Source organism: Eurosta solidaginis, chromosome 1 (assembly GCF_040869045.1).
Source record: "Eurosta solidaginis isolate ZX-2024a chromosome 1, ASM4086904v1, whole genome shotgun sequence".
NCBI classification, from domain to species: Eukaryota; Metazoa; Arthropoda; class Insecta; order Diptera; family Tephritidae; genus Eurosta; species Eurosta solidaginis.
Genome location: NC_090319.1, coordinates 323,348,711 through 323,376,555, shown reverse-complemented (window position 1 = coordinate 323,376,555; position 27,845 = coordinate 323,348,711). Strand labels below are relative to the sequence as shown.

Here is a 27,845-nt window from a genome sequence, read left to right as displayed (position 1 = left end):
TATCAAACCGTTCCCAAGATTGTAAGGCCAATACCTTAATGGTTCTATTTTCCCAAACATACCGGATAAATAATTTGCAAACTATCATGAGCATCGATAAGACTTCCCAAAAGTAAAAGATGAAGACCTGCCCGTTAGCCTTTCGTTCGGGGTTGCAGCTAATTAGATGTTTTAACAAATTTATTTGAAAATTTATCAATTAAAAAAAACTGAATAGAAATATATATTTATATATATATACTACGCCCTTTATTGGTCATTTTCAGTGCTCATTATTTTCCTCCTCCTCCCCCTCCTCCTCACTCCTACGGTACTCAGCATAATCCACATATCCATCATTATTTGAATCCATTCGCTTTAATACATGATCAACTATACCAGATAGAGTTTCATCGGAATAAATTTTGCCGCCTTTTTCCTGGCCATGTTCCGCAGGTTGTTCCGCATGATGCTCCTCATGTCCTTCGTTTTCTTTTTTGTTTGCATCATGACCTGCAATAACAAAAACAAAGGCACAAACAAAGACAAAATTGTAAGAAAATTTTTTTGAGCAGACCAAGTTTTTCCCCCTCAATGTACATCTCTCCGCCATTTAAATAGCAAACCGTACTGATCCTCAATATTGACAGCAGTTAGTAAAAAAACTAAATCCAAATAATAACTGTTAATACAGAGAATCGGTAAACGGAGTATTGCTATTCATGTGACAGAGAGTGTATACCAAGCACACAAACTACCCTGCTGCAAAACAATGTATCGAATTGTGGAAAGGCTAAAAGCTTGTTATGATTTATAATGCACCTATCAATGGATGTTGAAAACACATATACATGAATGCGTATCCTCTAACATGGTTTCCGTTTAAGGGCGAATTAATGGTGACTTATAAGCTGGAGACATTGGTGCTTTATCGGTAACCGTATCGGTAACCTTTTAACAGCTGATTCAACCAACCTTATGAGAATCAATGCAATCGATTATTGGTGCCGCTAAGGTCGTAACCGTATCGTAGCCAACCAATTGGGTTTTGGTTTACCGTCGTAACGATAAACAGCTGATTACGGTAGGGATACGACTACAGCGATACGACATACGGCACCAATGACTCCCGCTATAACCATAAAGCCATAACCAGATAAAACAACTGATCGAACCTACCTTATGGAAATCAATGTAATCGAGTTAACGTTATGGTATGGCACCATTAATCGATTACATTGATTTCCATAAGGAAAGTTCGATCAGCTGTTTTATTTGGTTATGGCTTTATGGTTATAAGTCACTATTAATTCGCCCTTTAGAGTTGGCAAATATCCGTGTACCTGTAATTTGGTTACAGCTACTTAAAAATAACAGTACATTTCAGCGACAGCTTAGAAGGAAAAACCGTGACAGATTGCAGGTGGCAGCATTTATTTCCCGTTACCAATCACGCTTACCAATAAACTCAATCATAGACTAAAATAAAGCTATGATCACAGGAACAAATCGCTTCTATGCTATGAACCAATACAATGAGCGTATTATTTAAGCTGTGACTGAATAGCAGTACATGTCCCAGAAAATGATACAGAGGCGGGTATAGAAACACCCTCGCTAACAGAATATATCCATTGTTGAATCGATGGTTGCAGTAATAGTAATGTTATGTATGTATATATAAGCTACTACTGAGTTAGTACAGGCTGTTCCTTAGAGTTTTTCTGTGACATCTGCTACTTATTCGCAACACAATCCGCATGGAAAAATATAAATTCATTTTCCTTTGTTGTTTTTTTTTGTATCACAGTCACGAGTAAAAACCGCTGTGACTGAGAGGTCACAATCACATATAACGTTGTTCCTCAAAAATCACGGGATCGGCCAACATTATTTCCGTTTAAAGCGTAGCTTATATTCTCTCTGGCCCTTTCAATAAAATAACCCACATTTCAGACAAGGCGACTGCATATCTACCGATGACAATTACAGTAAAGGACCACTTAATGGTGACTTATCAATAACCAGATAAAACAGCTTATCGAACCAACCTTATGTAAATCAATGTAATCGATTAATAGTGCCATACAATAACGCTAACGTCATAACCATACCATAGCCAACCAATTGGTTTTTCGACATATCCATAACCTAAAAATATTTGAGTTGAAGTGTTTATTAACTTTTTGTTGATTTCATTTATTGCTTTTTGGAAGAGAAGTTCGGCCTAAAATCATTTCGTAGGTTATCGCGCCTCACATTTATTTATTTTTTAAATTATGTATATGTCATTTTATTTTCGTGTAAATACTGTAGTATGGAATATTACATTTGAGTTCAGTTAGAGAAACATAAATTGTTAATAAAATTTTTTCAACTTCAGTAACAGCATTTTTTGCTTAATAAAAAATTCCCTCTTTTGCTGAGTACGCTACGATTCTCGAGCTGAGCCACAGTTTCGAAACAACTCTTCAGATTTTAGAAGTATGCCTAGTTATCAACATGAGATCTAATTGTACTCAAGCCCAAATGCTTGTTGGGTATATTCGACGCCATTTCGAACGAACGCAAATAACTGATAGGTTAACTAGAGTTTAACCTTGCCAGATCGGCCGCTTAAGCTCAGCCTAAACTTCAGTTATAGTAGAATGAAAAACCGCAGAATAAGTTTAAGCGTAGTTTCGATAACACACTGAGTTGAACTTGTACTGAAAAATCGGGCCTTACTATGAAACTTTTTTTTTGGATTGTTGCAGAATGGCCAAATTTACTGGTTTTTACTTCTCATAAAGATTATTATATAAGTTTTGGAAAGTGGAGTTAAATCTCATCTATATCTCCAAAAAAGTTAACTTATTCCGTTTTGGTTTGGAGCTCCTCAATTTCAAGTTGCTACAAAATTCAATTTATTGCTAATAGTTATTTAACAAAACATAAAATTTGCGAGTATTTTTTGTAAACCACGAAAATATTAAAAGATTTTTTTAAATATGTTCGTTTTATGTATTTGAATTTCTAAGTGCTTTAAAGAAATTCTAACAATCAGTCATTTACTATTAGCAGCGTTAAAGCGTTCAACACAGGGACGGAAAATAATAATTATTTTTTCGGAGTCGAAAAAGTCCTGGTCAAAAAATTGTCCTAGGTGAAAATGTTTGAGTTCCCAGGTATCCCTATAGCAATATCATGTCGAATCATGCATCCTTTTAATTTTTCGAACTTTTTCCATAAAAGTCCACATATAAAAGTAAAATCTGTATTTTTATTTTTTTAGTCCGATAGAACAAGTTAAACTCGGACTTTTAAAAATAAAAGTCCGGAAATAAAAGTTAAATCCGGACTTTTATTTTTTAAGGATAAGCCGTTTCTTTGTTATCAAGCGGGATTTTTATTTTGGCCTTAAAAAATAAAAGTCCGGATTTAACTTTTATTTCCGGACTTAGTTCTATCGGAGTCAAAAAATAAAAATCCGAAAATAATTTTTATCTTGATCCAAATATATTAAAAGTCCAAAATTAATAGTTTTGCAAGGAATTATATTATAAAAGGAATAACAGTTTCGGCCCCTGGTTTAACAGTTACCAATTTCAATTTTGATTCATGCTTATTTCTTCAAGTATTGTTGAAAAAATCTTAATTCACGATTTACATGCATAAGCAAGATTATTATAATATATTTTAACCTAAATAAATTACAATTCCAACATACACATAAAGATATTCACAAAGAGAGCATAATGAAAATATTTACCCAGAAAGTTTGAATAAATTGTATTCTTATGCAAATTGTTAAACCAAATTTCATTATTAAGTTAATCAACGTTGAGACAAAGTTTGTTTTTTTTTTTTGGAATGGACATAACCAGTTTTAAAAAAATTATTTTATATAACTTATATACAAATGTATTAGATAGGCGCTATCAAATATTTGTTCTGCGAATACGTTTTTTTTTATTTATAAACAATTTTTTATTTTGGTAAAAGTCTAGTTGAGGGGTCGACTGCTAATGCGCGTCAAAAAATATTGAGAGAGATGTCAAAAGACGCATACTGACCTCAGCAACAATAATCCGAAGGCGGGAAAAAAATTGTAACTCTGTCCAGAGATATCTGCAGTTAAAGTTGGCGATTTTCATGTGGTTCTTGTAATGTTGTTGTACCCACACAAAAAATTGTGAACATAAGTGTTTTGCGCGGATATAGACCAATGTTGGACACACCCATGGTAATTTTTTGTAAGCGCGGCCGAAGGCCGCCAACGCAGAAAGGTGTTGTACGCAAAAATACTAGGGATCCCACCCCACCCCCGGTTTTGGAGGGACCCGCGATTAATTTTTCGATTTTTCGTTAATATCTTTTGAACGAGTTGAAATTTTAATTTTCGGCCTTCGGATTATTAATACTGATATCAAGACGCGTCGTTAGACACCTCTCTCGATATTTTTAGTAGCGTATTAGCAGTCGACCCCTCAACTAGACTTTTACCTTTATTTTAAATAAATTTTTTGAGGCATTCTACTTTTGTAGCATTCTTGAGAATAAAGCGTTACTGTCCGTTTTGTGTTTGCTGTTGTTGTTGTTGTTTTTGTTGCGATGCTGCGACAGCTTTTTGTTGTGCTTTTATAAATTCAGGATAATCAATATAACCATCACGTGACGTATCATCCATTTGTAATATGGGATCTATTAATGCAACTAATTCTTCATCTGAGAAAATTTTTTCCTCAATATGGGGCACCTGCTCGTTATGTTGTTGATCTCTGCTTCCTTGCTCTTAATTTTTTTTTTTTTTGGTGCAGTCATTCAAAAGGCAGAACAAGTTAGATGAATTTTTAATTTAATGATGGGATGTGTGTATGTGTATGTGTTGTGTATACATATATCCGAAACCATTTCAAATTCCGCGAAAATATAGTAATGGACGATCGTAATATAATTTCATTGATGATAAGCAATAACAAAAGCATTTTGATGTATGGTTGTTAACGAATTCACCGATGCACATGTAAATAGAAGAATGAAATTGAAAAAATATTAAAGAAAAATTTCTTATTTAATAAAAACTAGAGAATCACCAACTACGCTAACAACTACATAAAACAAGCTTATCGCAGATTGGGAAGCTTTTCACATCCGTGCATAGTAATAACCTAGAGCAAGCCGACAATTTCTGCATTATTTGACTGTTTCGCAAATAATCGAATTAACACGATTTTTCGTCTTTCCACGTTAAATTCGGTTTGAACAGAAACCGGTTTCGGCATAGTGCCGTATTCTGTGATGAGTAATGACAAATAAGTGTTATTGGTCAAGGGTAAACCAAACAAGTAAGGAAGTCTAGGTTCGGGCGAAACCGAACATTAAATTCTGAGCGTGTGGTCTAACATACATATTGATAGTACATTGTCGTGTTACACGTCAAGAACATTAAATAATATTGTGACGAATATTAGCATCACTAAGTTGCTACTAAATAAATGCACAACATCAATAAAACAGCCACTTTTATGTAGAAGGCGACGAAGAGATATCTCACATACACAAATATGTAGTCTTCAGCCGAAGTAGTTACTCACACATACACACGCATATGGCCATGGGAGAGGCGTGGACCAGTGAGCTGCAATTATTCATCTTTTAAGGTTAGTAGTGGACTAACCAAAAAATGAGTATTAGTGCGTACACAAACAAAGAATATCAAGTACTTATATCCACTAACACACATTTACATAGTCATGCTTCGTAAAATGAATAACCGCTCATAAGCCACGAAGCAGTTCAGTACTCAATTGTCTTATTGAGCAAGAAAGTCAACTGTGTTATACGAAAACACTAATTGGAATAAATAAGACTAACAGTGCAATAAAATTAGTAGAGTCATATCAGTCTTCTGACGCTAGCAATACAACGATGTACACGAAACTAAACTGAATACAGCGCCAAAGTAAAACCGATGATAAACGAAGTACACAGTGTATTACACACGAAATCAAAGTGCTACTGAGTTAAAGCGACTATGACATCAGTTTATACTCAACAATGTCATATATGTATGAGACATATGTGTTACGGGGCACTCGTATGTATTTTCTATTTTATGTGCTAATCACTCATAGTATTTTTCTGTACTTGACTAAGTACACATTTAGACACAATTTTTTTGGCTCATGACTAAGTGCACTAATTTTATTAGTACTCAAAGCAGATCTCTGGCGTGGACTACAGATATACATGTATATACATAGCTGGTAACTAACCAAGCATGAGCTATAACTGTTCGCGAACTTACTAGACTTTAGGAGAAATGGGTGAACGCAGAACCCGAGAGTATAAAAGCAGCGCAAGCTGAGTAATAACGAATCAGTTTTGATTTAAACAAGCTATTGTGAAGTATGATTGTGAAGTACTACTCTCAAAGTAATCTAAATAAACAACACTTTGCAATACTGAATATTGGAGTAATTTATTCGACAGTTTAGCGATTCGAACGTTAGCAGAAGGTGCATAATAACCAGGATTTCCCTAAAATCGTTACAATATGAAGACTGAAATATACTACCTATACAAATGCAAATAACCTAAGTAGCTATAAAACAGTTAATTGTCAAAGAAGCGGTATTCTTACCAAATCTTGTTAAATTTTGTTGCTTTTGGTTTGACTTTGATATTAAAAGTTTGGTGAATAGCATTTTCGTACTTTGCACTACATATCTACATAGGCAATGAAGTTAAGTGTCATAAATATATTGCCAATTTTGTGATCGTTAGAACATTAAGCAAGTTTTAAAAAATAAAATAAAAGACCCGTGGTTGTTAACGAATTTTCTTCAGATCTGAATATAATCCGAAAAACACAATTCTGCTAAATTGCAAAGTGATTATAATGACTTTTAATTTACGGCTTGCAAAGCTTTTAAGTTTTCTGTGGGCGGTACCACGCCCTATTTTAAAAATTGCATCCAATTTTTCTATTATGCTTTTTGTTTAAAAACAATCCTTATACTAAATGTCGTTTCAATTTGTCGATTTATATCATTAATAGTATCATGAGGGATTACTTAAAAGGGGGCGGCGCCACGCCCATCTAAAGTTTTTTTTTCGTACTTTGATTGGGCGTGGTCGCAAATAGGCTTGCTGAGTTTCATAAAATGTATGCATTAGACTGGGTCGATTTATTAACCGATATCGCGCCATCGATTTTTCAATAGGATTTGGGCTCAGGAAAAAAAGTTCTACTACGCATACCCAAAAAAATAATTTTCGAGCCTGCGAAATTTAATTTTTTTGATTTTTTTACGACATTGATTTTTAAGGTTTTTTTCATGACCTACTAAAAAAATTTTCATTTCATTGTAAAATTTTCATGTATACCCTGTCCGACCCAAAAATATTTTCTTTTCAAAAAACTGTTATCGACAACGTTTTTAGCGGATATTTTTGGGTCGGAAAGGGTATATATATGAAAATTTTTTTAGTAGGTCATGAAAAAAACCTTAAAATTCAAAGTCGAAAAAAGTCAAAAAATGAAATTTCGTAGGCTCGAAAATTATTTTTTTGGGTATGCGTAGTGGAACTTTTTTCCTGAGCCCAAATCCTATGGAAAAATCTATGGCGCGATATCGGTTAACTTTCGTCCATACAAATCAACCCAGTCTAGTATGGATAGTGGACAACCTCTATGCCAAATTTCAACACGATATCTACAATGTCTTTTGATTGACGGCTTATAAAATTTAAATTTTCTTCATCTAAATGTGGGCGGTGCCACGTCTATTTTCCAAAATCTTAACGAGTTTCTTTTTCCCGTCACAAAGGCAGCACACATATCAAATTTCATCACTTTATTGGTCTTTGGTAATGAACTTGTCGCATTTTTCCCATTTTTCGAAATTTCGATGTCGATTTTCATCAAATTCCGTTTATTTTCGCATAGTGTATATGTTAGCAGGGACAACCTCCATATCAAATTTCAACGTGATATCCTCAAGGGGCTTTGATTTACGGTTTTAAAAATTTTAAATTTTATTTTTTTAACGTGGGCGGTGCCACGCTTATTTTATTTTATGAAATTTTATCAAATTTCTATTTTGTGTCATAAAGTCAAGCTGCACATAAATTTCATCACTTTATCGGTCTTGGCATTATAGTATTTTTTCCATTTTTCGAAACCTTGATTACAATTTTTGTTTAAGTGGGCGTGGTCTCCAACCGATTTTGTTAGTTTTTATAAAGCATATGTATAGCAGCAAGGCCAACCTTCATGCCAAATTTCAATACGATATCTTCAACCGCTTTTGCTTTACGGCTGGAAACACATTAAAATATTCTTCTTTTAAATGTGGGTAGTTTTTTCCAAATTTCATTTTCTCGTCATAAAGTAAACTCGCATATCAAGTTTCATCAGTTTAACCGTGTTTGGTAAAGAATTATCGAATTTTTTTAAATTTTTCGAAATTGACGATATCGAAAAAGTGGGTACCTTCGATTTCGCCCATTTTCACTTCCAATGTATTCTGGGTCTAGATAAGCCAGCATACCAAATTTCATAAAGATATCTCAATATTTACTCTACTCAAGTTATCCAGTTAACGGACGGGTATAGGTCAATAAATTTTTATTTTCGATGCTGATAATTTTGACATAAGGAAGTCTACATCTACCTCGATTATTTTAAGTCATTTCGTACTACCGTTATCCAATCGAACTATAAGAAGGGGTAGTGCCCATATCAATAACTACTACAAGACCAAATGACTTTATTACTGGATATTGGAATGAATTAAGTTTTTTGTAGAATGAATGAAATTCGTTATTCCTTGTTCGAAATTCGACCAACCATAATATTGTTACGAATATTAGCAAAACTAAGGAGTGCTGCCATCTCTAAGCCGATGCTAAGCAGTGACGTGAATTCACATCCATAGATCAATCATTATGTATCTACATAAACGAAACAAAAATTGCGTCTACACCAGACATCGGCATTTAGTGGCACAATTGTGCACACTCAATTCACACGTATTCTTATTCTCTTTAGTTTAGTAGTCACTGAGCATTTGGCGCAGCAACATCGATTGTGTGCGTCGCTCGCAAAGTTGACGAATGTTATAGCAAGCAACAAGCAAAGATCGTTTTTTAATTTTTTCAATGCGCACAAGCGAAAAATATTTAATGTTGACCAACCCTTTTGCGCAAATACAATGGCGCATAATCATAGTCAAAATAAAATTGGTTTTAAATTTAGTTTCAGCTTTTTTGACAGATAGCTCATAGAAAATTATGTCAAAAAGCTGCAACTAAATTTAAAATCTATTTTATTTTGACTATGATTATGCGCCAATATATTTAATTGTATAAACCTCTTGCTTCCCATTGTGCGTATTAAAAATATAATAACAAACGATCTTGTCTTGTTGCTTGCTAATAAGCGAATGACCTACGCAAACCGATGCATCAAGTGATGTACGCGATTATCGCGCTTTCACTAACACATTTGCATTTCCAATTTGCCGATGCCTGGTCTACACATATGTACCATGTACGTATACGAGCAGCGGAGAGTCAATGCACAAACACATGCATATATCTGAGATACTCCTATAAGTATGCAATGAGAAAAACTATAAAATTGTGCAATTGTAGTTACAGCTGAGAAGTTTGAGAGCTGCTGGACTAGTAGATTCTGGAAGCGCCTAGAAGATGCGAAGGTTGAAATCAAAGTGTATAAAAGGCGGCAATTGTAGAGGCGCTGGAATTCAGTTTGATTTGAGTGTCGATTAAGACGATATCTAGCGAGCAATAGCAGTATTATTTTGAAAGTCAGTTTCATTTAAGCTATCAGTTTGGTTATTAAGCCAGCTAGTTGCAAAGTATAAGTGTTATTGTGAAGTACTTTAATAAAGGCCAATTTTCCATTATTCAATATTGGAGTTATTTATTCAACAGTTTAGTGATACAAACTTAGCAAAAAGGCAAATAAAGGCAAGCAAATTCGTTACAATTGGTGTCAGAAGAGGAATTGTTGAATAAATTCCAGCAACTAAAGGAGTTGGAGAGCCGTGGATTGAATACAAGCGGCGTTAAACTTGAACTTCAGGCACGGCTACGAGAGGCAATGGAAGCAGAAGGAATTGATGTGGAAGAGTATGTCTTTCATCTTGATGGCGAGGAGACAGCAAAAATTGAAGAGAAAAACGAAACATCGCAGACGGTTACCAGCACAGACTTGAACATGATATTGGCTGCAATATCTGCACAAACATCGACAGTAGCATCAATGTCGTCGCAAATGTCAGAAATATCGACACAGATTACATCCAAGATGGAAACACAGCTCGAACAACAGAAGACATATATCGCATCCCAACTGGAATCACAGGAGGCACGTATTTCAGAAATGACGTCGCAAGTGTCATCTCAACTGGAAGACCAAAAGACATATATGACATCTCAATTGGAAGCGCAAGAGGCACGCATATCTGAAATGTCGGCAGAAATTTTGGAACAGGTATCATCAAAACTGGAAGCGCAGGATGCAAAAATGGCTCAATTTCAGGCAGAAGTAGATGATTTAAAAGACCGTATGGAGCAGTTACAACTAAATCGCCCAGCTGTTTCAGCAAGCAATCCAAAGGTAAAAACACCATCCTTTGACAGTTCTGTTCCTTTCCAGGTATTTAAGATTCAGTTTGAGAAGACCGTAGCAGTGAACAACTGGAGTGCTGAAGATAAAGTTACTGCACTATTCGTGGCATTGAAAGGATCTGCTGCTGAAATCTTACAGACTATTCCTGAGGGAGAGCGGAACAACTACGAAACATTGATGAGCGCTCTAGAGAGGCGATACGGAAGCGAACACAGGAAGCAGATACACCAAATAGAGTTGCAAAACCGCTACCAGAAAGCAAATGAGACATTGCAGGAGTTGGCTTCAGATATTGAAAGATTGGCTCATCTCGCAAATGCGGACGCACCCGTGGAATACACTGAAAGGGTAAAAATCCAGAGTTTCATAAATGGCATACGAGATGTGGAAACGATGCGGGCTACATATGCGAATCCAAAACTAACATTTGCTGAAACGGTATCGCATGCACTGACTCAGGAAACAGCCTCACTTTTGAGTAAGCCAGCGTACAAAGCTCATCGCGTGGAAGTGGAAAGGCCAGACTGGGTAGACGCAATTTTGGAAGCATTGAAGGGTACGCAGCAGAAAAAAAATGATGCAGTCAAATGCTTTAAGTGTGGAAAGCAAGGGCACATTGCGCGTTATTGCAACACCAACCCTAACAGTTCCAACGATGTGGGTGGTCGTAAACGCAGAGCTAAAGGAGATGAGCAGATCTCCAAGACCAATCAATCGTTAAACTAAAGCGAGTCAGCCGCAAGGGGCGACAGCTGGCACCCTCAATTGAATGCCCCATAATCTCTATCTCGCAAATTGGAAGAAGGTCAAGCAATCTTACTGTCGGAGGACATGTGGATGGAAAGGAACGTTTACTGACTGTAGAAACGGGTGCATCCCATTCCATCATTCGGTCAGATTTAGTCAACAAGAAGATAAGACCATTGCTTGGAGCAAGATTACGTACAGCCACGGGAGAGGACACCCAGGTAATTGGAGAAGTAGAATGTGAAGTAGCAATTGGGAACGTCACGGTACTACACAATTTTATAGTGGCAGGTATTGTTGATGAAATCATAATTGGAGTGGACTTTTTAATCAACCAAGGCATCAAGATCGATATGCAAAGCAAGACGATGCGATATAAGAACATGGATGTGCCACTTAATTTCGGCTACGAGAGAGCCTACAGCAGTAAACGAGTGCTGGTGGAAGATAGTCAGCAAATACCACCAAAATCAGAAGCAGTCATCTGGGCAAAGGTTGATGGAGATTATGGGACAAACAAATTGTGGGTTGTCGAAGCAGCACATAAATCAGCATACAGCAGCACATAAATGAACATACTTGTAGGAAAAACCCTGGCAATGACAAAACAAGATGGACGTATTCCGGTAAGAGTACTCAATGAGTTCAAGTCAACACTCAAACTGACCAAAGGAGCTATTTTGGGAAGATGCCAAGAGGCCGAAGTAGTTATTAACTGTGAACAGCTCCAGGAACACGTTTCATCTAGTAATACTGATATTTCAAATGACATCACGGCATGGACGCAGGGCTAGAGGAAGATTATCAGAGTAAGGCAAAGCAACTGCTCCTAAAGTACGTAAACATATTTGACCAGGATGGTTCCAAACCAGGCCGCACCAATGTTGTGAAACATCAAATTGACACTGGAGACGCGAGGCCGATACGTCAAGCTCCACGTAGTGTTCCACTGGCGAAGCGGAAAGTTGTAAGTCAAATTATACAAGAAATGAGCGACAGCGGCGTCATCGAACCATCAGCTAGTCCCTGGAGCTCACCGGTAGTACTTGTAAAGAAGAAGGATGGAAAAATGGGGTTTTGCGTGGACTACCGGAAGTTGAATGACGTTACGAAAAAGGATAGCTACACATTGCCAAGAATTGACGACACTCTGGACTCGCTATCTGGTACGGAATGGTTTTCCACACTGGACTTGAAAAGAGGCTACTGGCAAGTGGAGGTGAAGGAGGAAGACAAAGAGAAAACAGCCTTCAGCGTCGGAGATGGTCTTTGGAAATTTACAGTAATGCCGTTTGGACTATGTAATGCACCAGCTACTTTCGAGAGACTCATGGATCAGGTATTGAAAACCTACATTGGAAAACATGCTTGGTGTACCTGGACGACATCATCGTATTGGGCAAGAACTTTGATGAACATCTTAAAAACTTAGATGAAGTTTTCCAGAGAATAGCTGGCGCTGGTCTAAAGTTAAGTCCCAAAAAGTGTGCGCTGTTTAAAAAGGAAGTAAATTATTTGGGTCACAAGGTAACGACAGAAGGTATCCGTACGACGAATGAGAAGATAGAGGCAATAAAGGATTGGCCAAGACCACAGAATCTGCATGAATTGAGAAGTTTCCTTGGGTTTTGCACATATTACCGCCGATTTGTACCAAATTTTTCCAGCGTAGCCCATAGCCTCCATGAGCTTACAAGAAAAAACAAAGCTTTTGAAAGGAAGAAGGAGCAAGAAGTGGCTTTCCAAACATTGAAGGAGCGTTTGTGCACTGCCCCAATGTTAGCATATCCGATTCCAGGAGCAACATTTAGTCTAGATACAGATGCGAGTGGATATGCAATAGGAGGCGTTTTATCACAACTGGTCGATGGACAGGAGAAGGTAGTTGCATATTACAGCCGTTCGATTGGAAAACCAGAGAGGAACTACTGTGTTACGCGGAGAGAGCTGTTGGCATTGGTAGAGTGCATTAAACATTTTCACAAATACCTCTACGGCCAGGACAATTGGCACGGTGGATCGAGCGACTACAAAGCTATGACTTTTCCATTGAGCATCGAAAAGGTAGTACCCATGGAAATGCCATTTGGAATGCAAGCACTGTTCAAAGGACGAGGCTAAAGAAGACATTATATATATCCGGCTAATGACTATAACGTGTACGGATGAATGGGACAAGGAACAACTAAGAAAGTGTCAGCAAGAAGATACAGATCTGTCACATGTTATGCAAGGGCTCGAACGAAACGAAAGACCAAGCAGAGAGGAGATGTCAGCAGAAAGTCCCATTACGAAGTCATATTGGGCACAGTGGAACAGTTTAGAATTGATATCCGGTTGCTTGCATCGAGTATGGGAGAGTGAGGATGGTCAATGCAAGAAGAAACTGATAGTTGTTCCCAGAAAGAGGATTCCTGACGTGCTCAGCGAGCTGCATAATGGTCAAAGCGGAGGTCATCTTGGAATCACGATGACACTCGAGAAGATTAAACAGATTCCATTGGGTGGGTTGCCGTCAGTCGGTCACTGAGTGGATTGCGAACTGCGAGGTTTGCAGCAGAGCGAAAGGGCCCAGAACCCGAAGTCATGGCCAGATGAAGCAATATAACTCAGGTGCGCCATTTGAAAGGATCGCTATGGATGTCGCCGGTCCATTTCCTACTAGCAACGGCGGAAACAAATATGTACTGGTAGTTATGGATTACTTCAGCAAATGGCCAGAGGTATACTCAATCCCAAATCAAGAAGCGGAAACGGTAGCAGAAGTGTTTGTAAACAATTGGGTTGCAACGTATGGTGTACCAATGGAGTTACATTCTGACCAAGGCAGGAATTTCGAATCAGCTGTGTTCCAGGAAATGTGTAAATCATTGGGCATTCGAAAAACACGAACAACTGCATTGCATCCTCAATCCGATGGTATGGTAGAACGATTCAATAGAACATTGGAGGAGCACTTAAGGAAAGTAGTAGACAAGTACATAAAGAGTGGGATAACCGCATACCAATATTCTTGATGGCTTACCGATCAGCAGTGCATGAGACAACGGGCCAAACCCCTGCAAAAGTAATTTTTGGCAATGACCTTAGACTGCCAGCTGATTTGAAGTTTGGGATAGATGCCAATGCGGAGAGAAATGTCAAGAAATCCACTAGTGATTTGGAAGAAGAGCTAAGAGAAATACCTGATCTGATAAGGCAACGAACAAAGATTATGAGTGACAAGATGAAAGCCAGATACGATAAAGCAATTAATTCAGAAGGTTTTCAGGAAGGAGATTTGGTGCTGTTATACAACCCACAACGTAAAAAAGGTTTGTCCCCGAAATTGCAGTGTAATTGGGAAGGCCCATACAAAGTTGTAAAACGGATCAACGATGTAGTGTACCGCATACAAACCATCGGTAAACCACGAACCAAAATGAAAGTGGTCCATTTGGAAAGGCTGGCAACGTTTAGATCGGGAGATTTGTCTAATCGGGACGATCAGACTTAGGTGGAGGGCAGTGTTACGAATATTAGCAAAACTAAAGAGTGCTGCCATCTCTAAGCCGATGCTAAGCAGTGACGTGAATTCACATCCATACATCAATCATTATGTATCTACATAAACGAAACAATAATTGCGTCTACACATATATACCATGTACGTATAGAAGCAGCGGAGAGTCAATGCACAAACACATTCATATATCTGAGATACTCCTATAAGTATGCAATGAGAAAAACTATAAAATTGTGCAATTGTAGTTACAGCTGAGAAGTTTGAGAGCTGCTGGACTAGTAGATTCTGGAAACGCCTAGAAGATGCGAAGGTTGAAATCAAAGAGTATAAAAGGCGGCAATTGTAGAGGCGCTGGAATTCAGTTTGATTTGAGTTTCGATTAAGACGATATCTAGCGAGCAATAGCAGTATTATTTTGAAAGTCAGTTTCATTTAAGCTATCAGTTTGCTTATTAAGCCAGCTAGTTGCAAAGTATAAGTGTTATTGTGAAGTACTTTAATAAAGGCCATTCTTCCATTATTCAATATTGGAGTTATTTATTCAACAGTTTAGTGATACGAACTTAGCAAAAAGGCAAATAAGAGGATTTGCAAGCAAATTCGTTACAATATATATTATTTTTATTTCTGTGGTTTAATTTTTTAGTCTTTAAGCTTATATAACAGGTATCATAAGGGTTTCAAAGACCGATATTCGAAAAAAATTAAAGCGGAACGATTTTCCGATATTCCTTTTTTGTTTATAGATCAATTCAAAACAATAGGCTTGCTCCAATTTTTTGGGATTTTAAAGAAAACGGAAAGAATTTAAAATTAGTATTTTTTTTTCGAGCGAAATAAGAAGATCGAAATTTATTTTTATCTTCTTATAAAGCGATTTTACTAATATAACGTCTGGCTGTAACGTTCGCTGGGTGAAAAATCAAACACATTTCAAAGACGCCATTTTACATCTTCTAGAAAGGGTTTTAAGACCACATCTATATATATATAAATGAATTTGTGTGCGTTAGCACGTTCAAAGCTAAAAAACGACTATACCGATTTTAATATTTTTTCTCTGTTATTTTCGGTCTGGTTCAGGGATCATGTACGGCAAAATTTTTTAAAAAACCTCAATTGAAAATATTTGATTTTAGCTAATACTCATAAACGGTTTGACCGATTTCAATAATTTTTTCTTTTCTTTATTCAATCGGACTAATTGTTCATTATAGCAAAAAAAAATTTGAAAGTCCTCAATTTAGAAATACTTTAGCTAATAGAACGAATTTGGCTGTTACTATTCCTGCTACTTTGGCTGTTTTTATACCTGCTGTTACACCCCTTTCGTATATGCAACATTTCTCCATTTCGTATATGCTAAGAAGTGATATAAATTTTAATTTTTCCTATGCAACCAGTGCTGCCGCTCACATATATTTCTTCGTAACAAAAATAAGACCAAAACGCTTTTGAGAGTACCAAAGTAATTGTTTCCCAGTTGTAATCTTAATATATGTATATTAATTTCGTCTCACGTTGTTTGTCCGCGATGGACCCCTTAAGCTACTTAACAGATTTCAATCAAACTAGAGGGAAGAGAAAAGAGGGAAGGAAAAAGAGACAAAGTTAGACGAAGATAGAGATATGAATAGATGGAGCGGAAAATAAGGGAGGGAAAGGACGTATAGGGAGAAAGAGGTGCAGAAAAAGCTAATGGTAGAGGAAAGAGTGAATAACAAGATAAGGAAAAAAGGGGAGAGAAAGGACGGGAGAGAAGAGGTAAAAAATGCTTAAAAGTTATGCAGATAGACCAATGCTAGGGCAGAGCAACGTCTGCCAGGTCTGCTAGTTTTGTATAAATATTGTCGGTTGTTTTCATCAGCCTATAAAAATTTGATATTTTCTTATAATTAAACTTTCCAATATAGTACAATTACAACAAATAAAGCCGCTTCATAAACAGTATTTATGAGTAGTCCTCGAAATTGTACATGGTAGACAATAACAATGTGATAATGCACGAAAATAATATGATATAGCAAAAAAGTTGGCAACCCTAGTGTGTGAAAGCTAAAGTAATTTGTGCTCCTCTTTAAATTTTCAAATTCATTGTTTATTGTGAGTCTTAATTCTTACAACCTGTGTCTAAACATTAATAAACGTGACATTTGTCTGTGGAAAGTAAGATCCTCTGTCCAGGTGATCTCCAATTCAACTTTACTAACTTGGCAGTATATTGCGATTGGTACTCCTGCTTTGTTGTTGTCAGTCAACTTGTTTTCTTTGACACCTTCATCAATTGTGTATCTTCCCGCCAACAGTTTTATAGTCACTGAAGTTTGTTTGTGCTTCAAGCTTTATTTTGTGGTTTGCGTCTATGCTAAACTTGAAGCCTGCGTCATAATAATCTAAGCTGCGTTAGAGCTGCCACCCAGTTTCTTGGAGCAATATTTTTTGGCCCGTTTTTTTTCGAACACCATGGATCAAGTCAATGGTAAACGTCGTGGTGACGACCTTAATAACGAGGTTGATAGCGCCAAAAAGGTGCAACGGATCAGCGGCTTCTCTCCTAGTTTAATGCAAAGCATGGATCAGCGATTTGCCAAGTTCAACGATCTGATTGCTGAGCAAATTTTGGACTCGGAAAAAAGGCTCATCGAATTCGTATGCAAAAAACTAGAAGACAAATTTGTGGTGCTGAAGAAAGAGGTCAGTGAGCTTAATGCAAGAGTTACTCAGCTGGAGAGTGTGTTCGAGCGCGTTGGTTATCTCGAAGAGGAAGTAAAAAAACTCAAAAACAATGCGTCAAAGCAAGAGAGCCATATTGCCGCAAGTGAAGTCCGTGTACACGGAATTCCCTTTAAGGAAGGAGAAAACTTAGCAAGTGTCTTTCATCACCTCTGTTCCACTCTTAGATTGCAACCAATACCTATAATGAGCATTTTTCGGCTACGGAAAATAGACAACAGCGTGACAGATCCGGCCGTAATAATCAAATTTCAGTCGCCGACAGACAGAAACAAATTGCTAAAAAGTATAGGCACCTTTAGGCGCCAAAACAATCCAAACATCAAGGGTCTGCAATTAGTTCATGTGGGCATAAATTCAAATGCTCCGATTTATGTAAATGCTTCGCTGTCTAGGCAAAACTATGCGATCTTCAAGGCAGCGATCCGTCTAAAGAAGAAAAGTGGCGGTTTTTTCTAAGAAGGGTCTGGTACATATCAGACGAACAGCCAACGCCAGCCCTGAAGCAATACATAGCTTGGATTTTCTAGAGCGTCTTGAGAATACCGGCGAAGAAAACGCGAGTTCCTTTCGAGTTGATGATGCGCCAACGAATAATGATCAATAAATTAATTTCTATGTATGGTATATTACTTAAGTTCTTGAGTCTCTTCGTTTCTGTCTTTATCTCTCCCTATCATACTTGTAAACAATCACTTATGTTGTCTTTATTGTTACGCATCGCAGAGCATTCTTTATATCCCATATTTAGTGATGGTCCTGGACTATAGGTTGTCTAGTTCCAAAGACTGCTTACATACACTGTTGCGCGTATTCAACAAACGTACTAAAGGGCTCAAAGTCATCCATCTTAATGCGCAAAGCCTATATAAAAAGCTGGATGAATTGAGATTCATATCTGAGGGTTCTGATATAGATGTTATATGTATTTCCGAAACCTGGTTTTCTTCATGTCACAAAAATGATTTGGTGCAACTAAATGGATATCAACTTTTCAGGGCTGATAGACGTGGTCATGGTGGTGGTGTTGCTATATATGTTAAAAGTAGTTTATCCTGTAAACTTTGCTGCAGTGCTAGTCCAAGTGATTTCGTCGAATATGTGTTCGTAGACGTGTTCTCTGTAAATAATGAAAGGCTTCTTATCGGCTGTGCATACAGACCTAATTGTGGAGTTGACTTCTCTGGCTTTATTGAATTTCTCGAGCCTCTACTTATAAGCTATGATAATATAATCATCGCTGGGGATTTCAACTCCAACCTTCTCGTCGACTCAACTCTAAAGCTAAGTATGGAGTCTCTTGGACTTTTTCCCACCAATTTAACTTCACCTACACACTTTACTTACTCAAATTCTTCTTTGCTGGATTTATTTTTTGTGAATGATCCCCTGAAATTGCTCCACTACGATCAATTGTCGGCATCTTGCTTTTCAAAACACGATCTGATATTTCTTAGTTACAACTTTCAAACGTCACACATACAATGTTCCTTTACATATCGTGATTTTAGAAGCATAGATTACAGTTCCCTTAATGCAGCGGTGGAGTCGGTTGAGAGGAGCTTGATTCGTACACTGACATCGGTCGATGATCAGGCATCATTCCTACAGAACCATATTATTAGGCTTTTCGACAACTATGTGCCAGTGAACTCAAAGCTGCTACACACAATAATACCCCTTGGTTTAGTGCCAATCTAAAACACTTAATTCACCAGCGTAACCTTGCTTACTCACGATGGAAAAGATACAAAACCCTGGAGGCTCACAACTGCTTCAAAACAGCTAGGATCGCTGCTAACAAAGCCATTAGGTCAGCTAAGCAGAAATTTTATAATAACAAGTTCAGTGCTGCTTTGAGTTCGAAGGAAACCTGGAAGTCGATTAAACATATTGGTATCGGAAAATCCAAATGTGATATTTCTGTCCTCCCTGATGTAGACATTAATGAGATAAATATAAATTTTGTAAATCTGCCAATCTCAACTGACAATATATGTGCTGATAATTATTGTATTCGCGCTAATGTTGATTTTGGTCCTCTTGAGTTTGCTAGTGTCGATGATTGTGATGTCGTTCAAGCCATTCTTTCAGTAAAGTCTAATGCTATGGGGTTCGATGGTATATGTCCGAAATTTTTAAAAATAATTCTTCCTAAAATCCTTCCTCACTTAACCTACTTGGTTAACTCTGTGCTGACGTCCTGTGTATTTCCCAAATGTTGGAAAGTTGCTAAGGTAATCCCAATCCCCAAGCAAAACAAGGAGTATAGGCCTATAGCTATTCTGCCTTTCCTTTCCAAGGTCGTCGAACGAATTTTGCACTGCCAGATAAATACTTATGTGCAGAATAATAACCTTCTCACAGATTCCCAGTCTGGATTCAGGTCAAATCGTAGCTGTAAAACGGCGCTCCTATCGGTGATAGAGGATATTCGAGAACAAGTTGACAAAAATTGCTATTTAATTTCTCCAACTGTGCAACAGCCTTAATCAGATCGTATTTGGCCGACCGAACTCAGGCAGTAAGTGTTGGTAGCAGAAAGTATGACTTCGTCAGTGTTTTAAGAGGAGTCCCACAAGGCTCAATCCTTGGTCCCCTGTTATTTGTTTTGTATATAAACGATTTGCCTGGTGTTCTCAAGTATTGTAATATTCACATTTATGCTGACGACGTACAATTGTATATGTGCTGTCCTAGTGATCGTACCAGTTCATGTATTAATAACTTAAATTACGATTTGTGTCAAATTGGTACGTGGGCTTCTATGAACGGCTTATGTCTTAACCCTAAGAAGTCGAAATGTATAGTCATTCATAGAAGGTCACTAGATAAAAGTGGAATGGAAAATTTAATTTTAGACAACACTATTATAGAATACGTTGACACGGCAAAAAATCTAGTTTTTAACAAAACCCTGACATGGAAAGATCACATCTTCCGCACAGTGGGAAAAGTGAATGGGATGCTTCGTACACTCTGGCTTACACAATATTTTACTCCGTTACATATTCGTCTACTAATAGCAAAAGCGTACTTAATACCTACGCTCCTTTATGGATGTGAGGTTTACTCCAATTGTGACTATGTATGTAATAGGAAACTTAATGTTGTGTATAACAACATTGCTAGATACGTCTATGGGTTGAAAAGACTTGACCACGTCTCTCAACATGCTTACAGGTTGCTAAACATTTCTTTCGATAACCTTATTAAACTTAAAACGCTCACCACGCTACATAAATTAATATATATGAAGGAACCTGACTATCTGTATCGGAGGCTAAATTTTCTCCAGTCGTCTAGATCTGTTCTCCTTACCCACTTCAGACATCGTATGCTAATATCTGATCGCCAGTTCTTCATTAATTCCATACGTCTTTGGAACTCGCTCCCTTCTAGACTTAGGCTTACAAGCAATGCTCTGCTCTTCAATAAAGAATTAACAAGTTTCTATAATAACCTAGACAATTAAAATACTGATTCCTTCTAAGCAAATGTACTCTATCATTCCTTTATTTATCTATTTACTATTTATTAAATATATTATTTGTTGTAACCTTTTCTTAGCCATAGTCATTAGCTTTAAGTTTCAAGATTAGATTGTTCCTATTTTATGCCTTTTACCGACTAGCACTGTAAAATAATTTTTGTCAAATTGTTGTGCTGGGATGAATTGCCTAATAAATACAAATACAAATACAAATACAACTAAGCAAAAAATATAAAATATCAACAAAATAAACACAACAAAGCATACCAACACCATAATTTATGCATATACATATAAACATACTTAGATGTAAACAGAAGTACAATATATGGAACTTACCGTGCCAATGGATCAATGATTTTATCAATTCACAGCCATCCAATTTGTTATTATTATCAGAATCATGCATTTTGAAATAATGAAATTGCAATTCTGATTCAGACATTTTGCTGGTGTCAATTGGTACCTGCATATGCTCTTGAATGTGACTAAAATAAGAAAACGATAAGAAATGGATAGGTATGTTTGAACATGCATATCTTTAGCAAGTAAGTCTGTGTTTGGTTAGGTTGAACTGGCCGGTCCATGAGGACCTCACATAGACTGATTGAGTCCGTAGTGTTACCAGAAGTTTGTTTTAACGACCAAACTGAAAAACGCTATCAAAAACCAGTACCTATGTTATAAAATAACTCCGTCCTCTTGTCAAATACTATATACCTAGGACTTAAGCCACTTGCTGCTTCTAGATCTGACAGCTGTATCACTCCTGTATCACTCCATAGCTGGAGTCTTAGCCTGGCAAGTGCAGGGTACGAGCATAGAACGTGCTCGATCGTTTCCTCCTCCAACCCGCACTTCCTATATCTGCTATCACTGACCAAGCCTAATTTAAAGGCATGTGACGCCAGAAGGCAGTGTCTAGTCAGAACACCCGTCATGAGTCTATAGTCCTCTCTTTTTAATGATAGAACCAAATTTGTTAGTCTAAGGTTGTAAGACCTACCATAATCTTCGACACTTTACAGCCCCGCGCTTTAACCCAAGCCTTTCCTGCTTGGTCGATCATGTGCACCTCTCGCCTTCGTTTAATCTCTCCCAGTCTAATTGGGACGTCTACGGAGCAAGCTTCAAGGGAGGCGCCCTTTTTAGCTAGTTCATCCGCTTTTAATTCCCATCTATTCCCATATGCCCTGTGACCCTCCAGAGACTGCTTACACTCTAACACGCATTTAGATGCTGTGCTATGCGAGATTATGCCTTAATCGCTGCTTGACTGTCAATATAAATGTTAACACGGTTGCAGCTTAAGCTATTCTCTTCCAGGGTTTCTGCTGCTTTGGTTAGAGCTAATATTTCCGCTTGGAAAACGCTACAGTAATCCGGCAGCCTGGAGGATCTGCTTATTTCCGGATCAGCACAGTATACCGCAGACCCTACTTTGGAACCATCTGTGTACACATGTATCGCTCGTCCGCCATTTGCGCACCCTTGCGCCAACCGTCCACCTCCATTGTGGCCTTGAGATCTACCTCGAAGCGCAGATATGGAATCAGGTAGTCTGTTCGTCTTGTGATTGATGACGCTATACTACTATAGCCATATGATCGGCGCTCAAGCTGTTCCGAGGCACCGAGCCTGGTTGCAGTTGTTAATGCTATGTTCCTTGCTACCAGGTCAACATGTGGAATGTGTAGAATGGTATACAGTGCAGCCATCGGGGTTGTTTTCAGGGCTCAGGTAATGCTAAGCATCGATAGTCTGCATACCCAGTCTAATTTTTTGAGGTGAGTTGTTGTTGTTGTAGCGATAAGGTTGCTCCCCGAAGGCTTTGGGGAGTGTTATCGATGTGATGGTCCTTTGCCGGATACAGATCCGGTACGCTCAGTACCACAGCTCCATTAAGGTGCTAGCCCGTCCATCTCGGGAACGATTTATGTGGCCACATTGAACCTTCAGGCCATCCCCTCCCTCCCCACCCCCAAGTTCCATGAGGAGCTTGGGGTCGCCAGAGCCTCGTCTGTTAGTGAAACAGGATTCGCCGCGGATAGGTGAGGTTGACAATTAGGTTTGGAGAAGCTATATATTGCGCTGGAAACCTGAAGGGTTACGCTACACACCCCTTGAATCTGGTATTTTAGTCGCCTCTTACGACAGGCATACCTACCGCGGGTATATTCTTACCCCCTTACCCGCTGGGGGTGAGGTGAGTTGTTTTTGTGTGGCTTTCTAGAATAGGGCTTGCAATCGCTGTAAAAACCCAATGAGAAAAAGAGGGCGATAGGCCCCACGTACACCCCAGCATTCTTTTACAGGCATAAAGTGCATTTGAGGCTTTCTTCACCCTCTCCACCACGTCGAGCTTCCATGACAGCTTACTGTCTAGGATGATGCTTAGATATTTTGTGCAAGGTTTCTCCTGTAAGGTCACCCCTCCTAACTTAGGCCTGATCCAATTTGGGACCTTGTACCTCTTTGTAAACAAGACCATATCCGTCTTCTCCGCATTGACTTTCAACCCGACATTAAATGCCCAGGTATGAACATCCCGAAGCGCGCGATCCATCAAAGAACTAATCGTTGGATGGCACTTTCCACTTATGACAATTGCAACGTCATCTGCGTAAGCCGTAAGTTTTACGGGTCCCTCATCGAATCGCCTGAGCAGTTGGTTGATGACCAGCGTCCACAGCAGAGGTGATAGCACCCCTCCCTGTGGCGTGCCCCTGTCCACTGATTTCGTGGCCTCGTACAATCCCCATTGTGATGTAATATTCCTGCAATTTAACATGCAGCCGATCCATCTCGTTAAGGCTGGATGTACTTTAATGTAATTAATACCATCCATAATCGCCCATTTGGAAACGTTATTGAAAGCCCCGGCAATGTCCAAGAAGACTTCTAGAGCATATTCCTTATGCTTATTACCACCCTATGTAATGCGGTGTCTGCTGACTTGCCTTTGGTGTACGCATGCTGTGTTGTGGAGAGCAGCTTTTCATCCACGTTGGACTTTATGTACACATCTATCTTTGCACTTTATCCACCACCACAAACCGCGCGTACGTGCCTTGCCTTTGGAGGTTTGGAACCACTTCCGCCAGCCACCGTAAGCTCGCGATATTGTCGCACGCTATCATCTTCACACCATTATACCATCCCCCCGAATCAAAGAATGGAAGGGGCTTACTTGGTTGTTCCCGGAGCATCTTAAGCATTATATAAGCTAATAAGCTCCCTTTCTACAGATCTCCACCTTTCAGTAGTCATCTCTCCGAAAGGACTGCTATGATCAACCAACGCCACAGTCAGTGAGTGCTTTGCCACATCACTCACTTCTCGGGGAAAAGCCGGAGTCTTAGTGTTATCTCCTTTTGGCACCTCCGAGAGAACCGGAGTCTTAGCGTTATCTCCCTTTGGCTTATCTCCTACCTCCGCAGTTGGAACTTTCCTCTGACTGTTGTTGTTGTTGTAGCGATAAGGTTGCTCCCCGAAGGCTTTGGGGAGTGTTATCGATGTGATGGTCCTTTGCCGGATACAGATCCGGTACGCTCCGGTACCACAGCACCATTAAGGTGCCAGCCCGACCATCTCGGGAACGATTTATGTGGCCACATTAAACCTTCAGGCCATCCCCTCCCTCCCCACCCCCCAGTTCCATGAGGAGCTTGGGGTCGCCAGAGCCTCGTCTGTTAGTGAAACAGGATTCGCCGCGGATAGGTGAGGTTGACAATTAGGTTTGGAGAAGCTATATGTTGCGCTGGCAACCTGTAGGGTTGCGCTACACACCCCTTGAATCTGGTATTTTAGTCGCCTCTTACGACAGGCATACCTACCGCGGGTATATTCTTACCCCCTTACCCGCTGGGGTAAGCTTTCAACTCGCAGCTCTTCAACGTAGTTGCTACCTCGCTATTGGGGCCCATCTGTTTTAAAGCTTTGGGCCTATTTGTCTTGCCTATGCGACTGCCCTGTCTCGCGGCTCTGGGACTGGGTCCTTTCTGCCTCTTGAAATCAGGCTTGTCGCCTTTCGCCGAACGTTGTCTCTTCATTCTGACATTCGACGCTTCTTCTTCGGTTGCAGAACCGAGGGTTTCTCGCAGCAAACCTTTTGAACTGCCTTCGAACTACTTCTACCGCCTGATGGGCCCATTCTAAGCGCTCGATCTCCACTTCTGTTGGGTCGACCACTGCTCCCAAGCGTTGTACAATTCTTAGTGCTGCACGGTACTGCGAGAGAGCTCTTTTACTTCCTCTGCTCCGTACCCTTCTCCACTCTTCTACTCCGTTTTCATTTGTGTGCTTCTCCTACACGCTTAATGCGTATTTGTCGTCCTTGGCTTGCGACTCAGTCCTCTTATCATCGTCCTTATTACAATTAGGTAATGAGTCGTTCATCTTGGTCGTACGACCACCTGGCCGACAAGGCGGGTTCAGCGGTCCGGTATTATAAACTTCCCGAGGTGGCCCGATATCGGGAAAGCTCCGTCCGAATACTGCCGAATTTATCCCCTGGCTGCAAATCGTCCAATAGGCACGGTCCGCATAACACCCTGGATTAGGGGGTTGGCAGTTTTTGGTCACCGACATCCCGCCGCCCTCCTATGAGGCGAAACGGCGTAGATGTCAGTCCCAAACAGCTCCGCCTCATAGTTCGGCTAAGCCCTCACACCAACGACAAGGTGCCTACCCTAGTGAGGGTCTGTGTTAGGGCTATATAAAGTATTGGGCCTCATGCATACGTTGGAAGCGACTTAAAATGCCAAAATAAACTTTATGCACTAATCATAACTTAGAAACAGATTAAAACGTCGTTGCATAACTTATATACTTAATTAAAACAAACATTGCCCTCTGTCTTAAAAAATAAATATTTTTGGAATAGATACACAATAGCCGTTTTTTTTTTGCATGTACATATACATGTGGTTTTTGTTTTTCTTTTTACATCAACCCATCTAGGCTATGAATCCGAAATCCGGTAATAGAAACTTTTGACCACCCTTGTCATTACAATCCTTTTTCTGTAAAGAACTCGCTCTAACAAGAGCTCCGCCTGCTAAATATTTGTACAAATACCTCCGATTTGAACATGGTTTAGCTCCTCTAGGCGATACTGAGACTTTGATTGGAAAAACTGTCTTAAAACATTGGGCTAAGTCCTTTTTCTAAGCAGTGGTCTGAAAAGAAGTTTGGTAGTACTTAAACGTGCTGGACGATTTTCATTTTCGTTGTTTAAACCAAGACAATATATTTTTGAATTTCAACGTATGCGAGAATCCTTACACTTCGCTTCCCTCCCAACGATCATTGAATTTTTTCTTGTGTTACTTACGATCTTTCCTGTTGAATATTGCCAGTATTCAAAACTTGCTGCCCTCCATGATGTCCATGATGTGCCTGTTGGTGTTGAGCATTTCCAGTGGGGTGCTGTTGCTGTTGTATCGGAGCTTGTTGTTGCTGCTGTTGATATTGTGGTTGTTGTTGTTGTTGGTATTGTGGTTGCGCTTGTTGCTGTTGATATTGCGGGGGTTGTTGTTGTTGCACCGGATCTTGCTGATATTGCACTTGTGGTTGTTGCTACAACAAAACCTCATAAAATTTGCATAAGCTAAATTTTCCTATATACTTACATAGTGTTGAGGTGCAATATTAGGTGCATGATGCATTTGTTGCTGCTGCTGTGGTTGATACTGTTGTTGCTGTGGATTTTGCTGCACTGGCGGTTGTTGCTACATGTGAATGAATTCATATTCAATTTAAAAGACAACTAAAACCGATTGCAACATAAACTTACGTAGTGTTGTGGAGGTACACCTGGCGCTACACGTTGCGCTGAGGAGAATCCACCAAACAGCAAGTACGCAAACAGCATCAGAGCTGGTACTAGTATTTGTTGGTTCGTATATCCTATTCCTTGTAGTTGCATATTGGCACTCCTGCGATAGGCTGATGAGCTGGAAGCACAAAAATGTCAAACCTAACTTGTTCAATTTATGTTGATCCTTTGAAGATCTTTGTTTTATGGCTTTTTAAGTTAACTTCGCTGATTAGTAGATATCTTGGGCATTCAACAACCACGTCAAAAAAGAATACCGGAGAAATCCACACGTATACAACTTGGAAATGTCAATACGACTGTTCAATGCAATACAAAAAAAAAAAAATGTGTAGGCCAGGGTGGCTTTGCGGAGTATTTAAGATGCATTTCAATAGAAAGCGTCGCAAGCATCTTTTCTGCTCACTGCCATAAGTTCATATATCGCAAAGAGGATTGATATACAAGAGGGGACACTGTAGAATTTCTTCATGACCCTGAAACAGGCTGGTTTTGGTGAAAATCATTTGGATTTCCTTCTTATTTTGTTCGTGCGCTGTTTGGATTTATATTTAAAGAAAAAAATCTCGGGACTTTGGGCTTTTTTCAGCATTTCATATTGCAAATTTAAAGGCCAATTAATGGTGACATAACCATAACCCAATAAAACAGCTGATCGAACCTACCTTGTGGAAATCAATGTAATCGATTAATGGTGCCATACCATTACGCTAACGCCATAACCATATCATAGCCAACCAATTGGTTTTTCGTTTCTCGCCATAACCATAACCTAAAAATATTTGAGTTGGTGAATTTAATAACTTTTTGTAGATTTTATTCATTGTTTTGGATACGTTATGACTAAGAGACTAATTTTTTGTGGAATATGTTTGTAATTTTTTGCGTTTTCTTTATTTTTATG

At 38.9% G+C, this 27,845-nt stretch overlaps 1 protein-coding gene across 2 annotated transcripts; it reads right to left on the bottom strand.

Moving 5' to 3' along the window:
- Positions 1-162: 162 nt before the first annotated feature.
- LOC137237767 (lymphotoxin beta receptor inhibitor) lies at positions 163-27,232 on the bottom strand. 2 transcript variants are annotated; one of them, XM_067761928.1, is made up of 5 exons: positions 26,900-27,232; positions 26,736-26,834; positions 26,438-26,682; positions 21,442-21,590; positions 163-492 (listed from the first exon to the last, which is right to left on the bottom strand). In XM_067761928.1, the coding sequence occupies exons 1-5, from the start codon at positions 27,029-27,031 to the stop codon at positions 263-265; spliced, it is 855 nt and encodes a 284-aa protein (XP_067618029.1). In that variant the 5' UTR covers positions 27,032-27,232; the 3' UTR covers positions 163-262. The 2 variants fall into 2 exon arrangements, with proteins under 2 accessions (XP_067618029.1, XP_067618030.1); XM_067761929.1 differs by lacking the exon at positions 163-492 and adding an exon at positions 2,154-4,752 and having other exon boundaries at positions 26,900-27,231.
- Positions 27,233-27,845: the final 613 nt, after the last annotated feature.

Excerpts from the sequence above, each read along its gene's own strand:
- LOC137237767 (XM_067761928.1), bottom strand. The coding sequence starts at position 27,031 with ATGCAACTACAAGGAATAGGATATACGAACCAACAAATACTAGTACCA. Across the intron at positions 26,835-26,899 it reads GTGTACCTCCACAACACTAC|CAACAACCGCCAGTGCAGCA; the intron begins GTAAGTTTATGT and ends ATTCACATGTAG. Across the intron at positions 493-21,441 it reads ATCATTGATCCATTGGCACG|GTCATGATGCAAACAAAAAA; the intron begins GTAAGTTCCATA and ends TTGTTATTGCAG.